Source organism: Typha angustifolia, chromosome 14, assembly GCF_048772165.1.
Source record: "Typha angustifolia cultivar Huaian chromosome 14, ASM4877216v1, whole genome shotgun sequence".
NCBI classification, from domain to species: Eukaryota; Viridiplantae; Streptophyta; class Magnoliopsida; order Poales; family Typhaceae; genus Typha; species Typha angustifolia.
In genome coordinates, this window is record NC_133252.1 from 2,936,963 (window position 1) to 2,956,886 (window position 19,924).

At 39.7% G+C, this 19,924-nt stretch overlaps 3 protein-coding genes across 3 annotated transcripts; 1 reads left to right on the top strand and 2 right to left on the bottom strand.

The window, feature by feature from the left end:
- The first annotated feature begins 668 nt into the window (after positions 1–668).
- Positions 669–2,365, top strand: LOC140775800 (pathogenesis-related genes transcriptional activator PTI6-like). Its single transcript, XM_073119240.1, has one exon. The coding sequence runs from the start codon at positions 887–889 to the stop codon at positions 1,628–1,630; it is 744 nt and encodes a 247-aa protein (XP_072975341.1). The 5' UTR covers positions 669–886; the 3' UTR covers positions 1,631–2,365.
- A 6,984-nt stretch (positions 2,366–9,349) lies between these two features.
- Positions 9,350–12,721, bottom strand: LOC140775526 (receptor-like protein kinase FERONIA). Its single transcript, XM_073118879.1, has one exon. It carries the CDS (start codon positions 12,271–12,273, stop codon positions 9,613–9,615), a length of 2,661 nt encoding a protein of 886 aa, XP_072974980.1. The 5' UTR covers positions 12,274–12,721; the 3' UTR covers positions 9,350–9,612.
- A 1,065-nt stretch (positions 12,722–13,786) lies between these two features.
- On the bottom strand, positions 13,787–19,277 carry LOC140776648 (serine/threonine-protein kinase AtPK2/AtPK19-like). Its single transcript, XM_073120422.1, has 7 exons — positions 19,146–19,277; positions 16,797–17,731; positions 15,307–15,389; positions 15,093–15,213; positions 14,830–15,003; positions 14,368–14,475; positions 13,787–14,281 (listed from the first exon to the last, which is right to left on the bottom strand). Exons 2-7 carry the CDS (start codon positions 17,454–17,456, stop codon positions 13,988–13,990), a joined length of 1,440 nt encoding a protein of 479 aa, XP_072976523.1. The 5' UTR covers positions 17,457–17,731; positions 19,146–19,277; the 3' UTR covers positions 13,787–13,987.
- Positions 19,278–19,924: the final 647 nt, after the last annotated feature.

The following is a 19,924-nucleotide window of genomic DNA, read 5'->3' on the forward strand; positions in this document are numbered from 1 at the left end:
TCTTTTCCGAAGAGCCACGACAAGATTGAACGGCCGCGATTGGAACATAATAACACGTGGAAATATCTCGCACCTCGCCTTTTACGGCTCCGATATTGCTAATATAAGCGCTGAGGTGGCCGAAGCTTAACTCCCCACAGCTTGAAAAGACAAAGCTACCCTTCTGATAGCAACTGACCGAGTAGGCGTAGAGTAGGCGTAGAGTTGGGGAGGAATGCGGGGAAAAGTATTTGCACCTAACACCCTATATTAAAACAAATTTTGTTTTGCAATAAGGTTAAAGTATAGGACGTTATTTGCAACCGTCCGACAGATGTCTGCAAGGGCGCCACCAAGGATGGGGACTACGATGATTCGACCGTCTCTGTGGTCCCCACCGTGGCGGCGGCTAGAACTCCCGTAATTTACCGAAACGCCACTCCACCTGCCATTCGGCCTATGACGTGTCCGATAGAAGTTTGTTACGGGATCGGACAAAACAGCAAACACTATTGTGGCTGTGCGCCAGCGAGATTCTTGCACAGCTGACTGAACCGATCAGAGCCATTAATTTCTCATCACTGTAGGCAGGCACGTTTCAGTGAATAATCAAACTTCGAGGTCAATATTGTAATTACGTGATTTGATAAACATCACCCTTCTCATTACATTAAATATACTCACGACTCTTTCCCCCCCTTCAGCCCTTCCTCACTCCTGTGACTCTTTAATCTTGCACTTCTTTCTAGATCCACTCTAAAACCCTAGACAAAACCCTAACCCCAGCTCTTCTCCATCTCAAGATCGATCCTACGAAGAGGGTAACGGAGCTCTCTGCGTCTACTTCTAAGGTTGATGAAACCTCGGATCGGCTAGTAGCGAGATCGATCTGTACCGCTTCCGCGTGATGGATCGCCCGATTGAGAGGTTCGAGGCAAAGTTCTCCGATCATGTTACCACGACGAGGAAGATGGCCTCCGTCGCTGGAAATCAAAGATTTGCCGGTGATGGTGACCGTCTCCAGAGGAAAGTGGTGCGGATCTACTTCGCCGACGAGGACGCCACCGATTCCTCATCCAGCGACGACGAAATCGGCCGGATCGCCCCTCGGAGGCGAGTCCGGAGGCACGTGCACGAGATCGCGATCGAGATCGCCGCTCGCCAGGTGATAGCAAAGAAACGGCCGGCGAGGCCGCCGGACCTCGCCGGTATACGGCGATTCCGAGGCGTTCGCCGGCGGCCGTGGGGTCGGTTTGCGGCAGAGATCCGCGATCCGTCAAGCCGCAAGCGGCTCTGGCTCGGGACTTTCGACACCGCCGAGGAGGCCGCCTCCGTCTACGACAACGCCGCCGTCAAGCTAAAGGGCGCCAACGCCATCACAAACTTCCCGACGGCAAGCGGGACGCCGTTAACGGAGGGAGACCCCGTTTGCAACCCCTTCCCCTCCCCGACCTCCGTCCTACGTTACGGCGACGACGAGGCCCCGTTCGACTTCGGTTACGGTGACGTCGACGCCTTCGGCTTAAGAATCGACCCCTCGCCGTTACCTCTAACAGAGCTACCGAAACGTCCGTCTTGGGCGGCGGACGTGGAGGAGGAGTTGGGCGAATTCGACGCCCGCGATTTCTCGCTCGAATTCGTTACGTTCTAGCGGCATCCAAATGACGAAAGCGCCCCTCCTTTTTTCCCTTCGCGGCCGGAGATTAGTCGTCAATTATGAACCAATATTTGAGGTAAAACCAATAATTAGTGCTCTCGTGGCACTCGCGTGACTAGATAGTGGGAGTGGGAAGCCAGTTTCCAAAAAAATTCCACGGCTACTCACTAGCCGTGGAAAGCGATGCCGATATTTATCTCCTCTTTCCTCCCCCTCCCTCCCTCTTGTTTTCTTGGAAATTCGTGTAAAATAAAACCCTCCTCTCATATGGTCGGGGGGTAGTTTTGGAATACAGTGTGACATATCTAAAATTGTTGTTATCTCCTTCGGCGTTGAAAGGTCCTATCGCAGTATCGACGCGATACGGACGGGTTCTACGTGGCAGCACCTGGGCCGTCGGATAAGTGGGAGAGTGACGTGGGTGGTTTGCACCGAGACTTTGTCTCCTCGTCCGGTGGCTGGCCGCTACTATGTGTGTAGTTGAAGTAGTACTTTGGAGCTCTCTGGTCTCTCCCATCCAAGAGAATTCTTTGAGTCGTTCACAACGTCCCAATGTAATGCTGTCGATGATTAGGTTATTTTATTCTGATTCTGATGACATTATAACTGCATGAAAAAATTCCAGTATCTCTAGTTTAAAGGGATTTTTATGTAATTGGCGTTACTTTTTTTTATTTTATAATTGCAACTGAATTTATTGTGCATTTTTTTAAACATAATATTCCATTAGTTAAATCTAGTTAATCATGATTAAAATTGAACTTAGATGACGATGGTTCAAAAACTATCCAATATTTTACTAAATATTATAGTACAATAAAAAAAAAATCTATTCTTTTATGCAACACAAAAATCATTAATAAAAATCTTTTACCCTCTAAAAACTCAAGAAAAAAAAGGATTTTTAGTCACTTATTTATGTTACTAAATTTAATAAAGAAAACCTAAATCATAGTGACAATTCTGAAGGCGACAATAGAAATTAGTGACAATTAGGATATTTTAAAAAATACAATAACAATTATAATATCTTTAAAAAAACTTAATATCAATTATGTAGAGAAAACAAACTCTATATTTCATCCTCATCACTTAAGATATTATTATGTTTATTAGCAGCATCATTTAAGGGCCGTCGCAAACATCTTTCTATATATTGTAGTATTACCTCTTACTAAAACCTTTCTATGTAATTGCACTTATCTATTTATCATCTAGTTTTCATAATATTAGATCTCAATAAACACTTACTATTTAGTTTAACATATATTATACCCATATCTCTAGTTATCACCATCATTTACTTGTCTACTATACCACATATTAGCCGTATAAAGCATTATGAAGGAGGTTGTTGAGCACCCATAGCACTACTATTAGATTAAGATGCCGTTGAAGTTTCACCCTTAAGCGTTGCAGCTTCTAAGAGAGATTCCTTTTCGTGGGGCCTAAGCTGCTTCTCTTCCTCCCACTCGCGGCAACAATCATTTTGCAGATTAGGCCTGCTACAATAAAATAATATTATATAACATCCATATTTAAGGAGAATAATTGCACTTAGACTCTCTAAATTATCACTATTTCTTACAAAATACATCGATTATGAGCTATTAAAAATATCTCATGTGCCTATTCCGTTATGATATGTTTATCTTTATATTATAAGTAGAGGGGTATTTTAGTACTTTTATCTCTTTTGAAAAACATGCCAAACTTGCGAGGGTCACGGGCTTCCGGAGATCATTAATCGAAGGAGAGTGGGGGACCTTTTCTTTATCAAATTTACGCTTTGCACCTCATCTTTTCAGTATTTATATTTTACTTCTCGATTTTTTTTCAAAGACACTTAGATTTCTCTCCTCCTATCTCTAAGAAATATGAGAGAATCTTTCGATAAAATCAAATAAAAAGGAGTACAGGGTGCGAAATGCAATTCTCCCTCCTCTATGAGACGACGACATTAGACGTTGAACAACAAATAGTGGATCTCGTGTGGATAAATAATAAATAAATAAAATAAAGGTTAAAAAAAACCACGTCCCACGGAGTCCATTTCGTAGTGGGCCCAAATGGGCCTTCGGAAAGTTTTGGCTCATCCATTGAGCAGTGGGACGTGAGCTTCCCACAAGGAGAGGAGGGAGGTAATGGAGGGTATGGATCTATAAATGTACTTTGGAGTCATGAGAGGAAATCTACGTGATGTTAACTTCCACAAAATGTTAAAAGAAGTAATCCATAATAAAGTACCTCCACAAGATTTTATAGTGCACAATTAATCCAGTTTATTCACACTTGGGGACCACTAAAATAAGATAAGAGAGATAGAGAGGATAAATAAATGAAACATCCACGTCCGAATATACGTGCCTTTCGCACAAGTAGAACTCTCGGTAGAATAATTTCACAACGTATACATGAAAGATGCTATAAATAATTCAAGCAGATAAATCCAAAAAGCAGTACCACTTGCCTCGACAAGTCTCCGAAGATCCATATCTAATATATGAAAACTCAAAACGTAGAATCCTCGCTAGGGTCAAGTTTAACTGGACAACAGAATAAATAAACTCTAGTAGAGTAATAAATCAACTGCTCCTTTCAGATCTTCATCCTCCCTATCTCACTCTGAAATGTTCCTTCAAAAGGTAGTGGGCACACAAGTCAATAAATATAATCTAGTAATATTTTATGAATAATATAAATATAATATAAATATTTTAATGTGTACTCATAATTACCAACATAATAAAATAAAAATATCTGAAATAATTTACAATGAGTTCTCACATAATCACAAGATACATGGAATGCATACTAGGTATCATAACTTAAATCAATTCCCCGTTTTATCAAAACAAGCTTACATAGAGTCATAAATATTTATATCAACATGCTCAAATAATTCACATAACAAACATAAGAACAAGAAAGAATAGTTATTCAACGATAATATCGTTCGTATATATCTGACGACATTGTATATAATTGATTGTTTGTGACCATCAGACTAAAGAACTCAATCGTAAGCCCATCTCTATTATTATTGCTCTAGTAAATCATCGTAAAATTATCGCATAAAGTGGGTATTGCTCTAGTAAATCATCGTAAAATTATCGCATAAAGTGGGTACACGAGCACATAGCACAATGGACTCCCTAACCCTACATCATTAAGTACCACTAGAGTTATAACCTTATTTCACAAATATTTTTCTACTATCATCATAGTCTAGTCTCCCAAATAAGGTAGAATAATTACTTGAATGCCCCATAGGCTCATGACTTTAGGTGTAGACCGTTAATAATATAAGTATTATATCTAACAATTCACTCTTAATCCTAAGCTGGGTGAGTGGAGCGCACTGGCTAATCAGGATTTAACTAACTAATAATACGTGCAATATCTTCGAGGATGCAATTCATGTCATAGTCATCAAGTTCTAAACATTTATCACATACAAATGCAAAGGAGTATTTCTTGCAAAACATAAGCATGAATTAAGAGTTAATAAGAAGTAAAATGCACATATACATGGAAAGCATATGATCCATATATACATGGAAAGCATATGATCAAACACTTACATGATCCATAGACTAATATAAGATCTAATTTACCTGAAATATATCTAAAATACGACTACCTCTCGTCAACTATTAGGCTCATCTTGTGTCTCAAAATCATCTTCATACGATAAGGAGTCTTTTAATTTATAAAACAAAAAATATATATAACATAGAAGAACTTTAAAAAAAAATAGCTACCTTATTGCATAAATTAAGCTTGTCACTCCATTCAGATAGGTTTGACTTGGTCTTTGCATTTATTCTTCCATGCTTATAATATTACTTTATATTAATCAAATTGGGTCATCACATGTAGAATTTAAATTTTACATAGTTACAAATGGCAAATGCATTAATACCAAAATTACAAGGATTAACAAGTCTAAACTTCTAATTAAGTTTTTATATTATCCTAAATTTATAATAATAATGGAAAATAATTTTTAGAAAGATAACTAAAATAATAAAAATAAAAATAAAAATTACTATTGGGCTAACTCATGGCCTATGGTCTGGACTGTGCTTAAGGCCCAACCTAACACCAGTTGAGGAAACTAAAGGGGTGGACTGGGCTCAAAGGCCCAATCTACGGCTGGCTGCAAGTGTGGGCTGCGGCCTATCCCGTAGTGAATTAGAGAACTGGGTTGGGGTAAGACCAACCCCCTCGCTTCTCACCATCTTCTTTCTAGAGAAGAAAAACAGAGGGTGTTGCTACTAGTGATCACCATCGTCATCGGCCGAGCTACTCCTCCCAAAGTTGAAAGGTTGGCTTGGTTTGATATTTTGGGTAGTTGGTCAGAAAAAGGGAAGAAAAACAAAACAGAAAGAAAGGATCGAGCTCATCGACGAGGGAAGAAAGAAACTTATAAACCGAAGGTGAAAAAGGGTCTAGAAACTACACTGCAATGCACTACAAAGTGAGGTCGAGGTGGTTGATGGTGAAAAGAAGGGCACTCCATAGTCGGTCAAAAGTTCTACTGGAGATCCTAATTGAAGATATCAATAACTCCCTCTAGAGGAAAGGAACCTAACTGACTAGAGGGATGCAGTCAAGGTTGCCCAGGACGATCGGATGCATGCCAAAAGGCTGACAGTGAGAGGTGACATTGTGTAGCCTCCCATGCACAATGTAGGTATCTAAATCCATCATCCACTACAAGAGGATGAACAGGTGGAGCTTCTCGGACTAATGGTGGTCAACTCGAAGTTGCTGGCCTGCGAATTTTTCTAGTAAGCTGAAAATAGTAAAACTAGAAAATAACTACAATTACTAGACGAAAATCAACTTAATTGAAGGTTCAACTTGATTCGATGATGCTCCGATTGTCTGCAAGCTTTGCTGAACGCTTCAACGACATGAAATAGAGAAGAGAGAAATGAGATGAGGAGGAAGGAGAGGGCTAGACTTTTAAAGATGGGAGGCGGTGATGTGGAGGGAGTGTTACGATCTTACCATATGGTTAATTCGAGTCAAGTTAGTTAGTTAGCTTTATCTTATTATTTTGAATTTCAAATAAAATTAGATAATCCGCATGTAGATCCATTTCGCTAGAAATTTTTACTCCTATAAATAGGAATGGACATATGTTGATTATTATTATTATTAAATAAATTTGAGTTTAGCCAAGTTAATATTTTTGTCTTTATTTTTTATCGTAGTCGTTAAACCGTCTTTTCTAGGAGTAAATCATAGCCATAAAAATATTTCGATCTTTCAAATCCTAGCCATCTTCCTCTAACAGCCACCCTATCTTACAGCTGTCCACCACCACCCTTAGCCATCCACCACCCTCCGACGACCGCAGTAATGTTGAACAATTATTGTTATACCCTATTTGACCTTGCTCCACGATTTTATTAATATTTTTCATCCAGACGTCAGATTCTCGTGAAGCTAAATTCATTATAATCCTAACTTCCAAAGCTACCTCCATATAAATTTTCATAATTTTTTTACATCCAATTCAGATCTGGTTCATAATAGGAAGTGAAATCTGAATTTGATGGTGTATAACCATCTCACCTCTCTTAACCGATTGCTAGGTGTGTGTGTGTGGGGGGGTGGGGGGGGAGACGTCATAGCACGTACGTGCGCTTCAGTTGGCCGATCACAACAAATTGTGGCTAGTCATCTGTGCGTCCAGAATTAAAAAAAAAATTTGGGGGGGAGAGAGGGGTGGGGGTTGTTATAATAAATTAGTTTGATGGAATTAAAATGCGAACAAAATGCAAGTGTAAATCGAGCATAATCATGCTTGAAATAAGACCTGATTTGATAGTGAAAGTATAAGAACTAATATAGTAATACTAAGAGCCTTTAGATCTTTGATCCAAAGGTTTATATTAGTCATCCATATTACATATTATATAATATTAAGTATTATATTATTATTCTTGAGTTTTATCGAAATTAATTTAAAGTTGGTTATACATATCAAGCTTGAGTCAACTCAATATCAAGTCATGCTCCCTCGAGCTCGAGCCGACCTAATTAGTTTGCCCTAACCGGCTAACTGTAACTATCAAATTAGGTGATGGCTTTCCTCAAAATATGATATTGTGGAGTTAAATAACTTGTCAAACTTCAAAAGAAAGATGGAGGTCAAGACATTCAAAGTTTTAAGAAACAAGGCACCCGTGCTTCTTGGTTTTTTCCTTTGTTTTTTTCCAACTAATTCCAGTTGGATTCAGTCAATAATAGTTGAATAATCTCTTTAACTACGTCGAAGAAGAAACAGTCAGACAAAAGACAAGCATGCTAATGAAAATATTTAGCTGGTGGAAAAGAAGATATGCTAAGATATGCTAATGATGGCCGGAAGATTGTTAGCACCTAATCCTTGAACAATTAGATGTAAAGAGACATTATAATGTAATAAGGTTTTGGGGAAAGTACAACTTACATGACTGTAATTAGGCTAAAATCTATTGTGCTTCACTAAACTTTCATTCTGTCATTTAATCTTTATATTAGTTTTAACTTATATGCAACTGCCTTACGAATGTTAATTTTAATATAAAATATTAAAATACGCTTTATGGAACAATAATAATTATTATTGAATAAAAGTCTCTCTCGTGCTTCTTTCATCTTAATTTTCTCATTTTAACATTTTGGACATTACAAATACTTTAAACTAAGGGAGCTAAATGATATAAATAAAAGTTCCAAGGAGACACTTTAAATTACAAGGAGTAAAATATAACTTTTCCCATTCTTTCTTATAGTACCATAGTTAATACCCATTTGTTAGGGTTGACTTGACCCTTATCTCTTAATTCTTGTAGTAATTAATCTGAATTCCATCGAGGCAACAAAGTCAAAGAATAGGATGCCAAAGCTTTAGTTTCTTTTTTCTCCAAAATCCTGCTAAATAATAATAATAATAATAATAATAATAATAATAATAATAATAATGATTCCAAGAATGGTCGAATATAACAATTTGCCAACTTAGCCATATGATCATTGATCTCGTCCTGAACATGCAGGCTATGAATTTTTCTAAATATTTTTTAATTATTTGAGAGCCCGAAAGCTCAATATGAGTTGAACCAAAAAAGTTTCTTTATTTTATACAAATACATTAAAAAAGCTCACTAAGATTTTAGTTAACAAATATAGTCATCCAATATAAGCTCAAAATTATTATATCGCTAAGCTATTGTTCCTAGTGGCCACGCCGACGAACTATTCCACTAAGTTAATACATTGTTGAGCCGTTAAGCTGGGCTAAGTCTTACAGACCCAGTAGCAGCAATCTCCTGAAGTAGGGTTGCAGACCACGACAAAGCTTACCTAAAAAACAGGAAGAAACTGTTCAAATACTCGCATTTTAATACAAAACCTAGTGGCCTTCTCACACATGTGAAGTCAATTGCCAACAGGGTTGGTTTCAGGATGAGAAAAGAAATATTACAACTCTTGCATATTTCCAGAGGAGATGTAAATGAAGAGATTCCACATCAATGGAACATTGAGGTTGACCAACACATCATCAAACCGTCGTAGTAATAGCCTCTGCACAAGATTCCATGGAAAATACTCAAAAAGCACAGACCAAAGTTCATAGGTAACAGAAGAATAGCTGGAGCTATCCAGTCTGAGATCAGAGCATGCACCAAATCTTTAAGTGAATCATGAACATAACCAATATAACTCTTTTTGGAAGATATTATTACAAGTAAAGATACAACACCAAAACCAAATGTCTTGAATAAACTTCAGTAGATTTCACAGGTCAATAAGCTTACAGCACAAACTCAAGCAAATATACTGAATAAATAGATTAAGTCGGAGAGAGCTAGTCCCTATACCGAAGATAAATGATCACAACATTCCCTTAATTCCCATGTTGAAGATAGATGACGTGTTATAAGGACTACAGAGGCCTCATCTGCAGTTTGATCTCACCGCCCCTTTGGGTTCATGATCTGCGAGAAGACAGCACTTGGTGTTAGCCCATCAGAGTCTTCACTGGCGACACTCCGGCCCCCAATGCTCATCGTAGTGGTTGTGGCTGTCGTGGTGCTCGATTCCAATGATGGGTCATCATGGCCTTTCTTTCCTGTCATCATGAGCGGTGTGCCCTCATCAGACATCCCACCAAGGATACTTCCACTCTCTTCTGCACTCTCCTGCAGCTGAAGGGCAAACTCAAGGTTCCACAGGACATCACCCATGGAGGGTCTCTCGATGCTCTGATCAGCCACACACTTCTCAGCTGTCTCTGCAAACTTCTTGAAGCACTGAGGAGCAATCTTACCTTTTAGGAAGGGATCCACAATTTGATCAAGAATACCTTTCTTCTGGCAGTGCAATGCCCACTCAGCTAAGCTCACTTGTTCCTTTGGAAGTGTAGGGTTCAGTGCTGGTCTAGCACAGAGGACCTCAAACAACACAACCCCAAAAGAGTACACATCAGATTTATCTGTGAGCTGCTGTCGCCGGAAATACTCGGGGTCTAGATAGCCAAAACTGCCTTTCACCACCGTGCTCACATGGGTATGATCCATTGTTGGGCCAGTCTTTGAAAGTCCAAAATCTGAAACCTTAGCAACCCATTTCTCGTCTAAAAGAATATTAGTTGTCTTCACATCACGGTGGATGATGGTGTGCTTAGCGCCAGTGTGAAGGTAATGTAGACCACGAGCTGCCCCAATGCAGATCTCAAGTCGCTGCCTCCATGGAAGAGGAGGTTTCTGCGTCTTGTATAGGTGCTCACGAAGAGTCCCATGTGCCATGTAGTCATAGACTAGGATCATCTCGTTTTTCTCCTCGCAGTAACCTATTAGAGAGACAAGATGGCGGTGGCGCAGCTTCGACAACATCTCAATCTCGGTCTGGAACTCATGGATACCTTGCTCAGACAATGGGTTCCCACGCTTAATTGCAACCTTAGTCGATCCACCATCTATTTCTCCATGGTAGACTTTTCCAAAACCACCAACACCAAGAAGGAGAGCCTCATCAAAGCGATTTGTGGCAGCCTGAATCTCCGCAAATGAGAAATGACGGCAAAGATTAGAAGGCAGTGATGAAGCATAGCTTCCAGTGGTGTTTGTCTTGGCAGATCCAGCAGAGTGAGAATTGCCATATAGGGAAAGAGGCAACCAACCAGAAGGCCCATCACTGCTGCCAGCATCCTTCCCGACCTTCTTACCTCTGCAAATTTTGAACAGGCAGAGACACCCAAGCAAAAGAACAACAAAACCACCAACAACTCCACCAACAATTGCTGGAATATTAACCTTGGTTCCATTATCCAAAGCTCTGTTAACATCAACATCTGGCTGCGGTATTAGCTCTGGATTGAGTCCAGCAAGACTATTGTTGCTATTCTGTATCTTAAAGACCTCAAGCCCATTCAGGATAGAATCATAGTACTCTGGCTTGGATTCAGTATCTGGATGAAGCGCAACCCACAAATCAATCGACCCAGATCCTGATGTTATGACAACGTAGTCCTCGTACACAGGTATGCCAATTCCACCACTCCAAGCAATCACATCCGCTCCCTCCTGGGCCGTCAGGTTGTTGAGGAAGATGTCAAAGACCCTTTGATTTATTTTGGTGATGGGATATTGGATCTCACAGAAATGAAACCTCACAAGATAGGCGAACCCAGCATCCACCGGAAGGATCCAGGTGAGATTATAATTCTGATTGACTTGGGCATTCGGCCCCATTGACCGTGCAGTCGAGTAAACATCTACTGGGGCAATATAGGTCGGCAATGTGGTTGGATATTCAATGGTGACATTGTTGTCGTTGGAGAATGTCACACCAAAGCCAGCCCCATAGATGTAAGGTGAGTCATCATCCCATGAGCGATACAATCCAGAATCTCCCACTGGGGAGATTGCCTGCCCACCCACATTGAGCCGGTACATTGTCTGAAGGGCCATGTCCTGGTCTACAGGGTATTCCGTAGGGGTCCCGCCACTGACCAGGAGAGGATTTGAGATCGTGAAGATGTCAGGGATTGAGACAATCTCAATGCCATTCACAAAGGCATAGGAATTGGCATGGCTACTGGATGGGGTGAAGGTGAGGTTAAGACCAGAGGATGAGACGTTGACAGAGAATTCACGAACAAGGTAGGCAAAATTGAGGGCTTCAGAAGTCTGGTAAGCGCTAAAATTACTAAGAAGTGTGTACTGGCCGGCAGTGACGGAGAAGAAGGCATCAGATGCAGCACGGTTGGAATAATTCGAGGGGTAGAAATGGAGACGGATAAACTTGTGCCCTGCACCTAGAGGGAAGGAGTATGTGTATGGGGAGGTGAAGACACGGGCGGTCAAGTAAGGGATTTGGGGAACAGAGGAGTCTTGAAAGGGGGCCGTAGAGCCGATGCCATTGATCGAGGGCGCGTACTTGGATCCAGCATCACCACTCCACGTACGGCCATCGGTGTCATTGTCCCGGCCCGATGAGCCACAATTCAAGAGGATGTCATCTCTAGGGACATAAGTAGAGTTGTCTCCGGCTGCCGAGATCAGGCGGATCGCCGGCAAAATAAAAAATAAAGCACTTACTAGAATAAACAGCAAGCCTGGGTTGTTCTTCATAGGGAATGGAGTAAAAAACGAATCTATTGGGGGCAACAATGAAGTTCACAAGCAAGATTGGGGTTTCCACTGGAAGATCAACAGGGAAACCCTAGATCCAGCAAGATCAGAGGATCCACGAGGAAAATGGCAGCAGAGCACGATGATCGAGTACAAATTATAGCAGAAAAATGTGAGCATGAACTGAAATCAGTAGAGAAAACTCACAGATCTAAGCGAAAACGCGGAAATTTGCTCCAAGAAATTGGACAAAAAAATGCGACAATAAAACTAAAGATGGAGTCAGCAACTATGAGATACCCATCGAGCAAACCCTAGATTGGAGAAATGGAGAAGAGAAGGGAGCGTTACCTTAGGAGGAGAAGAGCTCTGGAAGCTGAGAGAGAGAGACAGAGAGAGAGAGAGAAAGAGGGAGAGAGAGACGCGGGATTGAGTAAAGAATAAACAGCGAGTTAAGTGCACCCAACTACTAAACTTTTGTATTTATTTCCTTTATTATATCGTTATTTACTTCTACACTTTGATATTTGCAAATATACCCCTCACATTTTTCCGTTCTCACCAGAACTTCTCTTCTTTTTAAAAAAAAACATACTATTTGTTGCTGGAATATAGAGAGAAATAAAAATAAATAATCTACTTCAGGAGGGTGTACATGGAAAAATCCCCTTAATTTAATGTGATTAAAAAGAAGTTTAGTTAATGTTACGGAGAAGCTGCCCAAACGAGCTGGGAACATCCACAGGCCAGCCGTTTACAGCCTAGATGTGGGGCCCGCCGCGATGTTGGTATAAGACGACGTGGCTCGACACGGGACGTCGGATCGAGTTCGTCGGATTGCGAGACGCGGAGGGGTGGGGCCGACGGCATCCCTGATTGATTGGTGGTCCCGGGCGGTGCGTTCACTAACGTGCGCGGCTGTTAGAGGGATTGGATTTGGATGGCAACTGGCAAGGAGAGGGGTGGGAGTTTTGTCTGACAGGAGAGGATTGGCGGTTGGTCATGGTCAAAGACTATACTGCTAAACAACTAGGAGAGGCGGGGACCAGAGTATCTTATTGGGTGGGCCTTAATGGGTTACGGATCCTTTTAGGCCCAAGAAAATCCGAGTTCAAGGGCTTTGGACAAATTCAACTGTGCCTCCCGGAAATAATAAATTTGGACTGAGTTTGTATATTTAATTAGAATTCCAAGGATTTGAAGCTCCACCCACAACTCTCCTCTCCTAAGAAAATGTTCAGTAAATGAAATTAATATGACATTATCTGTTTATTTTAGATAAATACTCTCCATGTAGCTATATATTATGTAATTTGTACTCGGTCATAGTCTATCTTTTGAAAAAGATTGATATAATTATTTAATTTATATATCGAGAAATGTTAATTTTTTATTCTGGCTATGACTAACAATAGGACTCATAATATATCGCCTAGCAACGTTGTCAGCAACTTTTGACGTTATCAACCATCAGATAAACTGACTACAACGAAGATCAACGGAGAAGAATGCAGATTAAAATAGTTTGAAACAGGAGTGTCATATATGAACCTAATGTTCTCTTGGAGAGTCACTAGTACAAACATAGGTAACTAAAGGTAAAGCATACATAAGCATACATAACAGGTTGAAAATTACATTGGCTTAAAGAGCAACTCCTCTCGACTGCAACTAATTCCACAACCCCATTCCCATAAATAAAGTCTCACCATCTTCAAGGACTAGGCTTCTGAAGAAAGGGGGCAGGCCTCACGTAAGTGAATCCTAGGAAGTTACTGTCTCCAGCAACTGGGCTGGGTACTGGAGAAACCGACAACGGCATGCTGGTCCAACACTCGTCGAAATTGGCAACGCAGTTCTTGCCAGCAACATTTGGCCGGAAACTTGGCTGGATCTGCCGGCACTCTAGTTTCCTCCAATTAATTGATTTGAACCACTTATGATTCTTTATCTCATTGCTGCCGCTAGAACCACTGCCCAACCTTTTGCTAGCTTCTTTGTGCAACAACTGGGGGAAGAGAATAAATAGGAGTGTCTAAGAATATCTTGTATAATAAACGTAAAAGAAGAATGGACTGATGCCTGGGAACTTACGCCTTTTAAAAGAGAGTGAGCTTCAGATGACAAAAATGCCGGTAGCTTTATTTTGTCCTTCACTATCTTTTGCTGAACTTTTTCCCTATTGCCGCCAAAAAATGGTGGCTGCAGGAAAATATGAAAAGAAATGTGAGAACAAGAATGAGAAGGGCTACTGTGCGTGTTTCTTACATGTAAAACTACATATGCAAAGTGGCCGGAAATAAATGAATGTACGAAGTTTAGAAAAAATATATATATACTATCGGGTTTTCCTAATATTGAGAACTTACCAGCCCAATATCTAGACCAACATAACAAGATTGGAATTTCTACTAATAACTGCAATCCTGACTTCCCATGAATATCATTTACATAAAGACTGGGAATTGATATCCTAAAGAAGATTCTTATTATGTGGAGATTTTGAATGAGTCCTGTTGATATTTCTCAAATTGTGATAATAGAGAAGAGACTCACCTTGCCAGTAAGCATTTCAAACAATAGGATTCCTACACTCCACCAGTCAGCAGCCTTATCATGGCCCTTTCCAAGGATAATTTCTGGAGCCATATACTCCACTGTCCCACACATTGAGTTTGATCTAGTATTTTCATTGAATTCCTTTGCCAGCCCAAAGTCAGTCAACATGGCCTAATGAGAAGGAGAACATATCAAACAGATGTTAAACAACAGCACCAGGGGGCCAAAGAAAAGCTGGCCACATGACCAAATGTTCTTACATGGCCATCGGCATCCAAAAGAATGTTCTCAGGCTTGAGGTCCCTATGCATAATACCACTTGCATGGAGATGGGATACAGCAGACACTATTTCAGCAGTATATATGCGTGCAAGATCCTCTCTGTTAAAAAATGTAGTTAACTTTCCAGATCAATCGAGTTAATGCACCAAAATATCCAAAAGAACTATCTGGAACTAATCTTGCTGGACTCACCTGAATAAACCATGATGATAGAGCTGAAAAAATAAGTGACCCCCATTTGTAAAGTCCAAGACAAGGTAGAGACGATACTTTGTCTGCAAGATAAAGTAGGATGAAGTAATTGCAAGAGTGAGACCAAGAACACCTTGACATGTACTTAGATATCATCTAGTGAATGTTAATATCATCCTTGCACAAATATAAAATCTAAATATGAGTGCATAGACATCTTAATATGGTCAGGTCCTACTTATTGTATGAATGTAATGTGCTTGAAGGAAATATTTCCTAAACTTTGATCACAGTGGTCTGCTTTAGGTAATATCTGTTGATTGCATTTAGTTGTTTGCAATTTGCAAAACAGAACTGTTGGGCATAAATCTGTTTAATTATGGTTCTAGACAACATGCTATCTGCTTTAAGATGTGCGCTAGCAAATGGGTTTTGCATGCTTTCTTGATAGATGCATAGGCCAAGGCACGACTAATCAGAAACCAAGTAGAATTCCTAGAAACGAGTCAAACAGACAGGTCGGAACTCGGAATGTGGGCTTTTGGACTTTTATGCAAATATATGTAAGGTAATGAATTTAAGAGCATATCAAGGAAGTTGAGCACCAAGACAATCTTTTAAATTATATCCTTCTACCTCCTACTCCTAATATGTTCGGCTTTCTTCATTCCTCTTTCATTTTCATTTTTCAACATGAAGAATCTTTCAGTAATCATTTTCCCTAGATAATCTAATCCTTTGCTATTTTGAGGCATAACATACCAATTGTATTAACTGTTAAGAACAAGAAGTCACCAGTAAGTAAATCAAGATCAGTATCATGAGTAAAAAGTTGAATGATTGTTAGACTTGCCAATGTTTCAAGAAAGCAATGGTTTAATATATTTAGAAGAAGGGCAAAAGCAATATGGTTATTTGATAGGATATGGCCAAATACTGAGAGATCATTTGCATTGTCTGTAGACTATTCTTATGTGGTGAAAAGGTGCCATAGGAAAACATTTAGCAAGCAATAACAGGCAAGAGATGCAAACAGCCAAGAACATAAGGTTTTTTTATTTTTTATTCTCTGTTCTCTAGGAGCAGTACTTAATAATAAACAAAGATGAGCTCACAGATCATAAGAGATGCAGACAGCCAAGAAGATAAGGTTTACATTGTTAATTCGCCATCTCTAGGAAAAGCACTTAACTATAAGCAAATATGAGTTTACAAATCATATTTAATTCTTTAGTGTAGCATGATACTTGTGTCGCATCAAAGCTGGCTTTAGAAAATATTGCATGTCAAGTAAGATGTTACAGTTTGTACAAAATAGCAACCTATCCCATACATCCATAAAGGAAATATATACAGAATGATAATGCCAAATTCACAAAGAAATACACCAATACAAACACCAAGCATCAATCTATACTACAACAATATGAAAGATCTCCACTTGTTATCAATTCAAGTACAGAGAGAATGATTTCACAAAGACATCAAACCTGGAAAGAGTATCTCAGCTGGACTATGAAAGGATGATCAACTTTTGTCAATATATCTCTCTCAGCTTTCATGTATTCAGCATGGTTCTTCTCCATAATCTTATCCTTCCTCATAACCTTCATGGCATATATTTCAGAAGTTCCTTTCTTCCTCACCTGATAGACTTTTCCAAATGCCCCTTGGCCGACAAGCTTCATAACTTCAAAGTCATCAAGTCCTAGACCTTCATTCCTCTCAGATTTACTATTAAGCTTTTCAGCATTGCAGAGTGATGCCCCTTGATCTTTTTCTGTCTCTCCATGGGAACATTCTTCAAGTTCCAGTGAAGCGTCAGTTTCATGTAGTATGAGCTTCCTGAGTTTCAAGGATTGACTAACACGAGCTGTGGGTCCTACCAGAGAGTGAGACCGATTATGAATCACCATTGGGTCATCATAAATTTCATCATTAGAATGTGAAGCAGGTGCGGAACTCTCAGATGTCACAACATTCACCTCAATCGAAGCTTGAACTGGGGCAGGACCAAAAACATCAGAAAAGTCAAACTCAACATTGTCAGAGGTTACAACATTAAGGGGCCCCACAGGAAGAAGAATCTGTCTCCTGAAGGACTTGCGGCAATGGGTTGTGTTCAGAGTAGATATCTGAGAGGAAACCATATCTTCAGATGCTAAGCAGATTAAATGATGCTTAGCTTTATGTTTGCTCTTCCAGCTAAAGCTGGCTCGCTCCACAAGTCCCCAAAACAACTGATGAAGATGGATTTCTAACAATGGCCTTAAATAAGTGGAAGTTTACGTAGACAACAAGAGTTCCAAGGAATCCTGGTAGCAAGCAAGCCAAATTCTGGAAGTTTCCCTTGTTTCCCGACGAACAGGAAACACAAGATGCCACAGTGCTTTTTGAACTCATGAATATCAAGTTATCTAGAGCTCTGGGGGAAAAACAGAATAATAATTAGTGTGATTCTTTAAAAAAACTAAGTGACAATAAAAGTGGCATTATGTCAAACATAGTAAGAACAACAGTGTTGTGGTCTAGCATTTTATAAACTAAAATGTCTAATATGTGAAGAAAGACGCATAATTAAAATATCTTGACTGTAGTTCTTCTAGTGACCCCGTGGCCCCATAGGTTATATATCATCTTTGATGATCACTTCCAAATTTATGGTTCAACCATGTCGGAATGAGCACTTTAATGTTGTGAAAAGAAATGTTGAACCAAAAGAAGAATTTGCAACACAACCTAAAAACGACACATATCATGTTGTGTTTTGGTGCAAGTGGAAAATGCTAATAAGATTAACTATGCTTACATATGCCGACAAAAGTCAAGAATCAAGACAAATAAACTCGACATTGATTGAAGAGTGAAAAGCAATTGAGATCAAGATAAAATAATGGTATCTAAATTTGTCCAAGTAAATAGCAGTAACTAGCCATTTATTTAGACACTTTTGACTATCTGATAGCATTTTGGTTATACTAGTGGAACTAATACGTGCTAAATCAATGAGGGACCAGGCAATCTGAAGATCCACAAGGCTAAATTATGAACTATTATCTAAAAGGCATAAAAAATTGAAATAGCTTTTTTCGATTATCTTAGTTATTAATCAGTATAAGAAATGATTCAATAAGTTTAAAGATCAAGATAGATGGTTTAACGAGGCTTCAAGATGCTCTCTACACAGCATAAAATGCACTAAGTAGTTGCATATCGATATTTACTTTTAGGACCCTACATATTTTACGCTCAGTTTATAAGATTATGGATAACCTCGCAAACATATGTTTCTTTCCCATCGTCCTTATTAGCTTTCAGATACATGACTGTATGTTCAAATCCAACCTTTGAGCCATTCTCCCAAAACAAAACTCACACCTTTAGGATAACTAGTTCTGATACTTACATCGATGATATCTGATCCCTTGATTTCACTCGCAAGATTTCAACAAAAAACACTCAACTTTCCTTGTGTTGAAAAGAAAGCAAACAAGATCTACCGACAAAGGAGATAGAAGAACACTTCTTGTGGCAATTGGATGTGGAGAATAACATCACCCTACTCACAGCTCCCAAATCCGACCGTAAAATATATTCGCCAAACCGTAAAAGATAATACAGCACAATTGAAGAAGAGATCAACAAACAAAGGGCAGAAAGATCAATATTATGTTAGTATGAATAGGATCACAGCATATCTCTCGCAGATCTAACTAATTCGAGGGGCCTTCCGATCCCACGGAATCCCGATTCGCGACCCAAACCCTAATCCCAGCATCATACATTATTGCGAAACCAAATCAAAAATCGCTAGAAGAGAAGAACGAGAACTCCCTCACCTTGGAAGGAGGACAATCGGATCGGAGCAGCGGGATTCTTCGAAGGGGCTCGTCTCGCTAGGTCTTATACACGATCTGCGAACACGGCACGTGTCGATGTCCGACTGGTGGATTCGAAACCGCATCGCGCTATGAAACACGATTGGTTGGGAACACCGGGGCCCACGTAAAGCGCGAGGGAACAATTCTGCCCCGTCGGATTCGGACGTGCGGATGCGATTCGCCGGTCAGCGTGGTTCGAACGCAGGGAGGTAACCTTAAAAGCTTAATCGTGGGTTTCGGGGATTAATACGCGGTTACGAGATCACGCATACGAATAATGTTAAGCTAATGACAGTCACATAATTATAATGACACCTCGAGCAAGTTGCAGTTGGATACGTAATTAATTAATCCATTAATAATTATCTGATCATTAACAAAGGGTAAGCAGAGTGATACATTAAGCACGACTTTTACCTCCCTCCCCCTCCATGATCCAAACTAAATAAATACTTTAATACCCCTCTAAAATAGTCAGTTTTAATATTCAGACCCGATTCCAACTCTACATTACATAAAGTAAAGAGCATATTAGTCGAGAATATTACATTATATGAGCCTAACTTTCGAATCGCACGTTCTTTTCTTTCATTAATATTCCTCTCTTAAATATGATTGTGATTAATATGATTAGGTCTTGATTATAAAAGATATCACTTAATACTATACAATTAGGAGTGTCAAAATAAACAAACAACTCGAGCTTGGCTTAGCTGAAGCTTGAGCTCAAATCAATT

What these genes read in the sequence shown, in the direction of transcription:
- LOC140775800 (XM_073119240.1), top strand. Translation starts at nt 887, where the DNA reads ATGGATCGCCCGATTGAGAGGTTCGAGGCAAAGTTCTCCGATCATGTT.
- LOC140775526 (XM_073118879.1), bottom strand. Translation starts at nt 12,273, where the DNA reads ATGAAGAACAACCCAGGCTTGCTGTTTATTCTAGTAAGTGCTTTATTT.
- LOC140776648 (XM_073120422.1), bottom strand. Translation starts at nt 17,456, where the DNA reads ATGGTTTCCTCTCAGATATCTACTCTGAACACAACCCATTGCCGCAAG. An exon ending in TTTTGGATGCCGATGGCCAT is followed by an intron (nt 15,004 to 15,092) that starts GTAAGAACATTT and finishes CCTTCTCATTAG; the next exon opens with GCCATGTTGACTGACTTTGG. An exon ending in CTCACTCTCTTTTAAAAGGC is followed by an intron (nt 14,282 to 14,367) that starts GTAAGTTCCCAG and finishes CTCTTCCCCCAG; the next exon opens with TTGTTGCACAAAGAAGCTAG.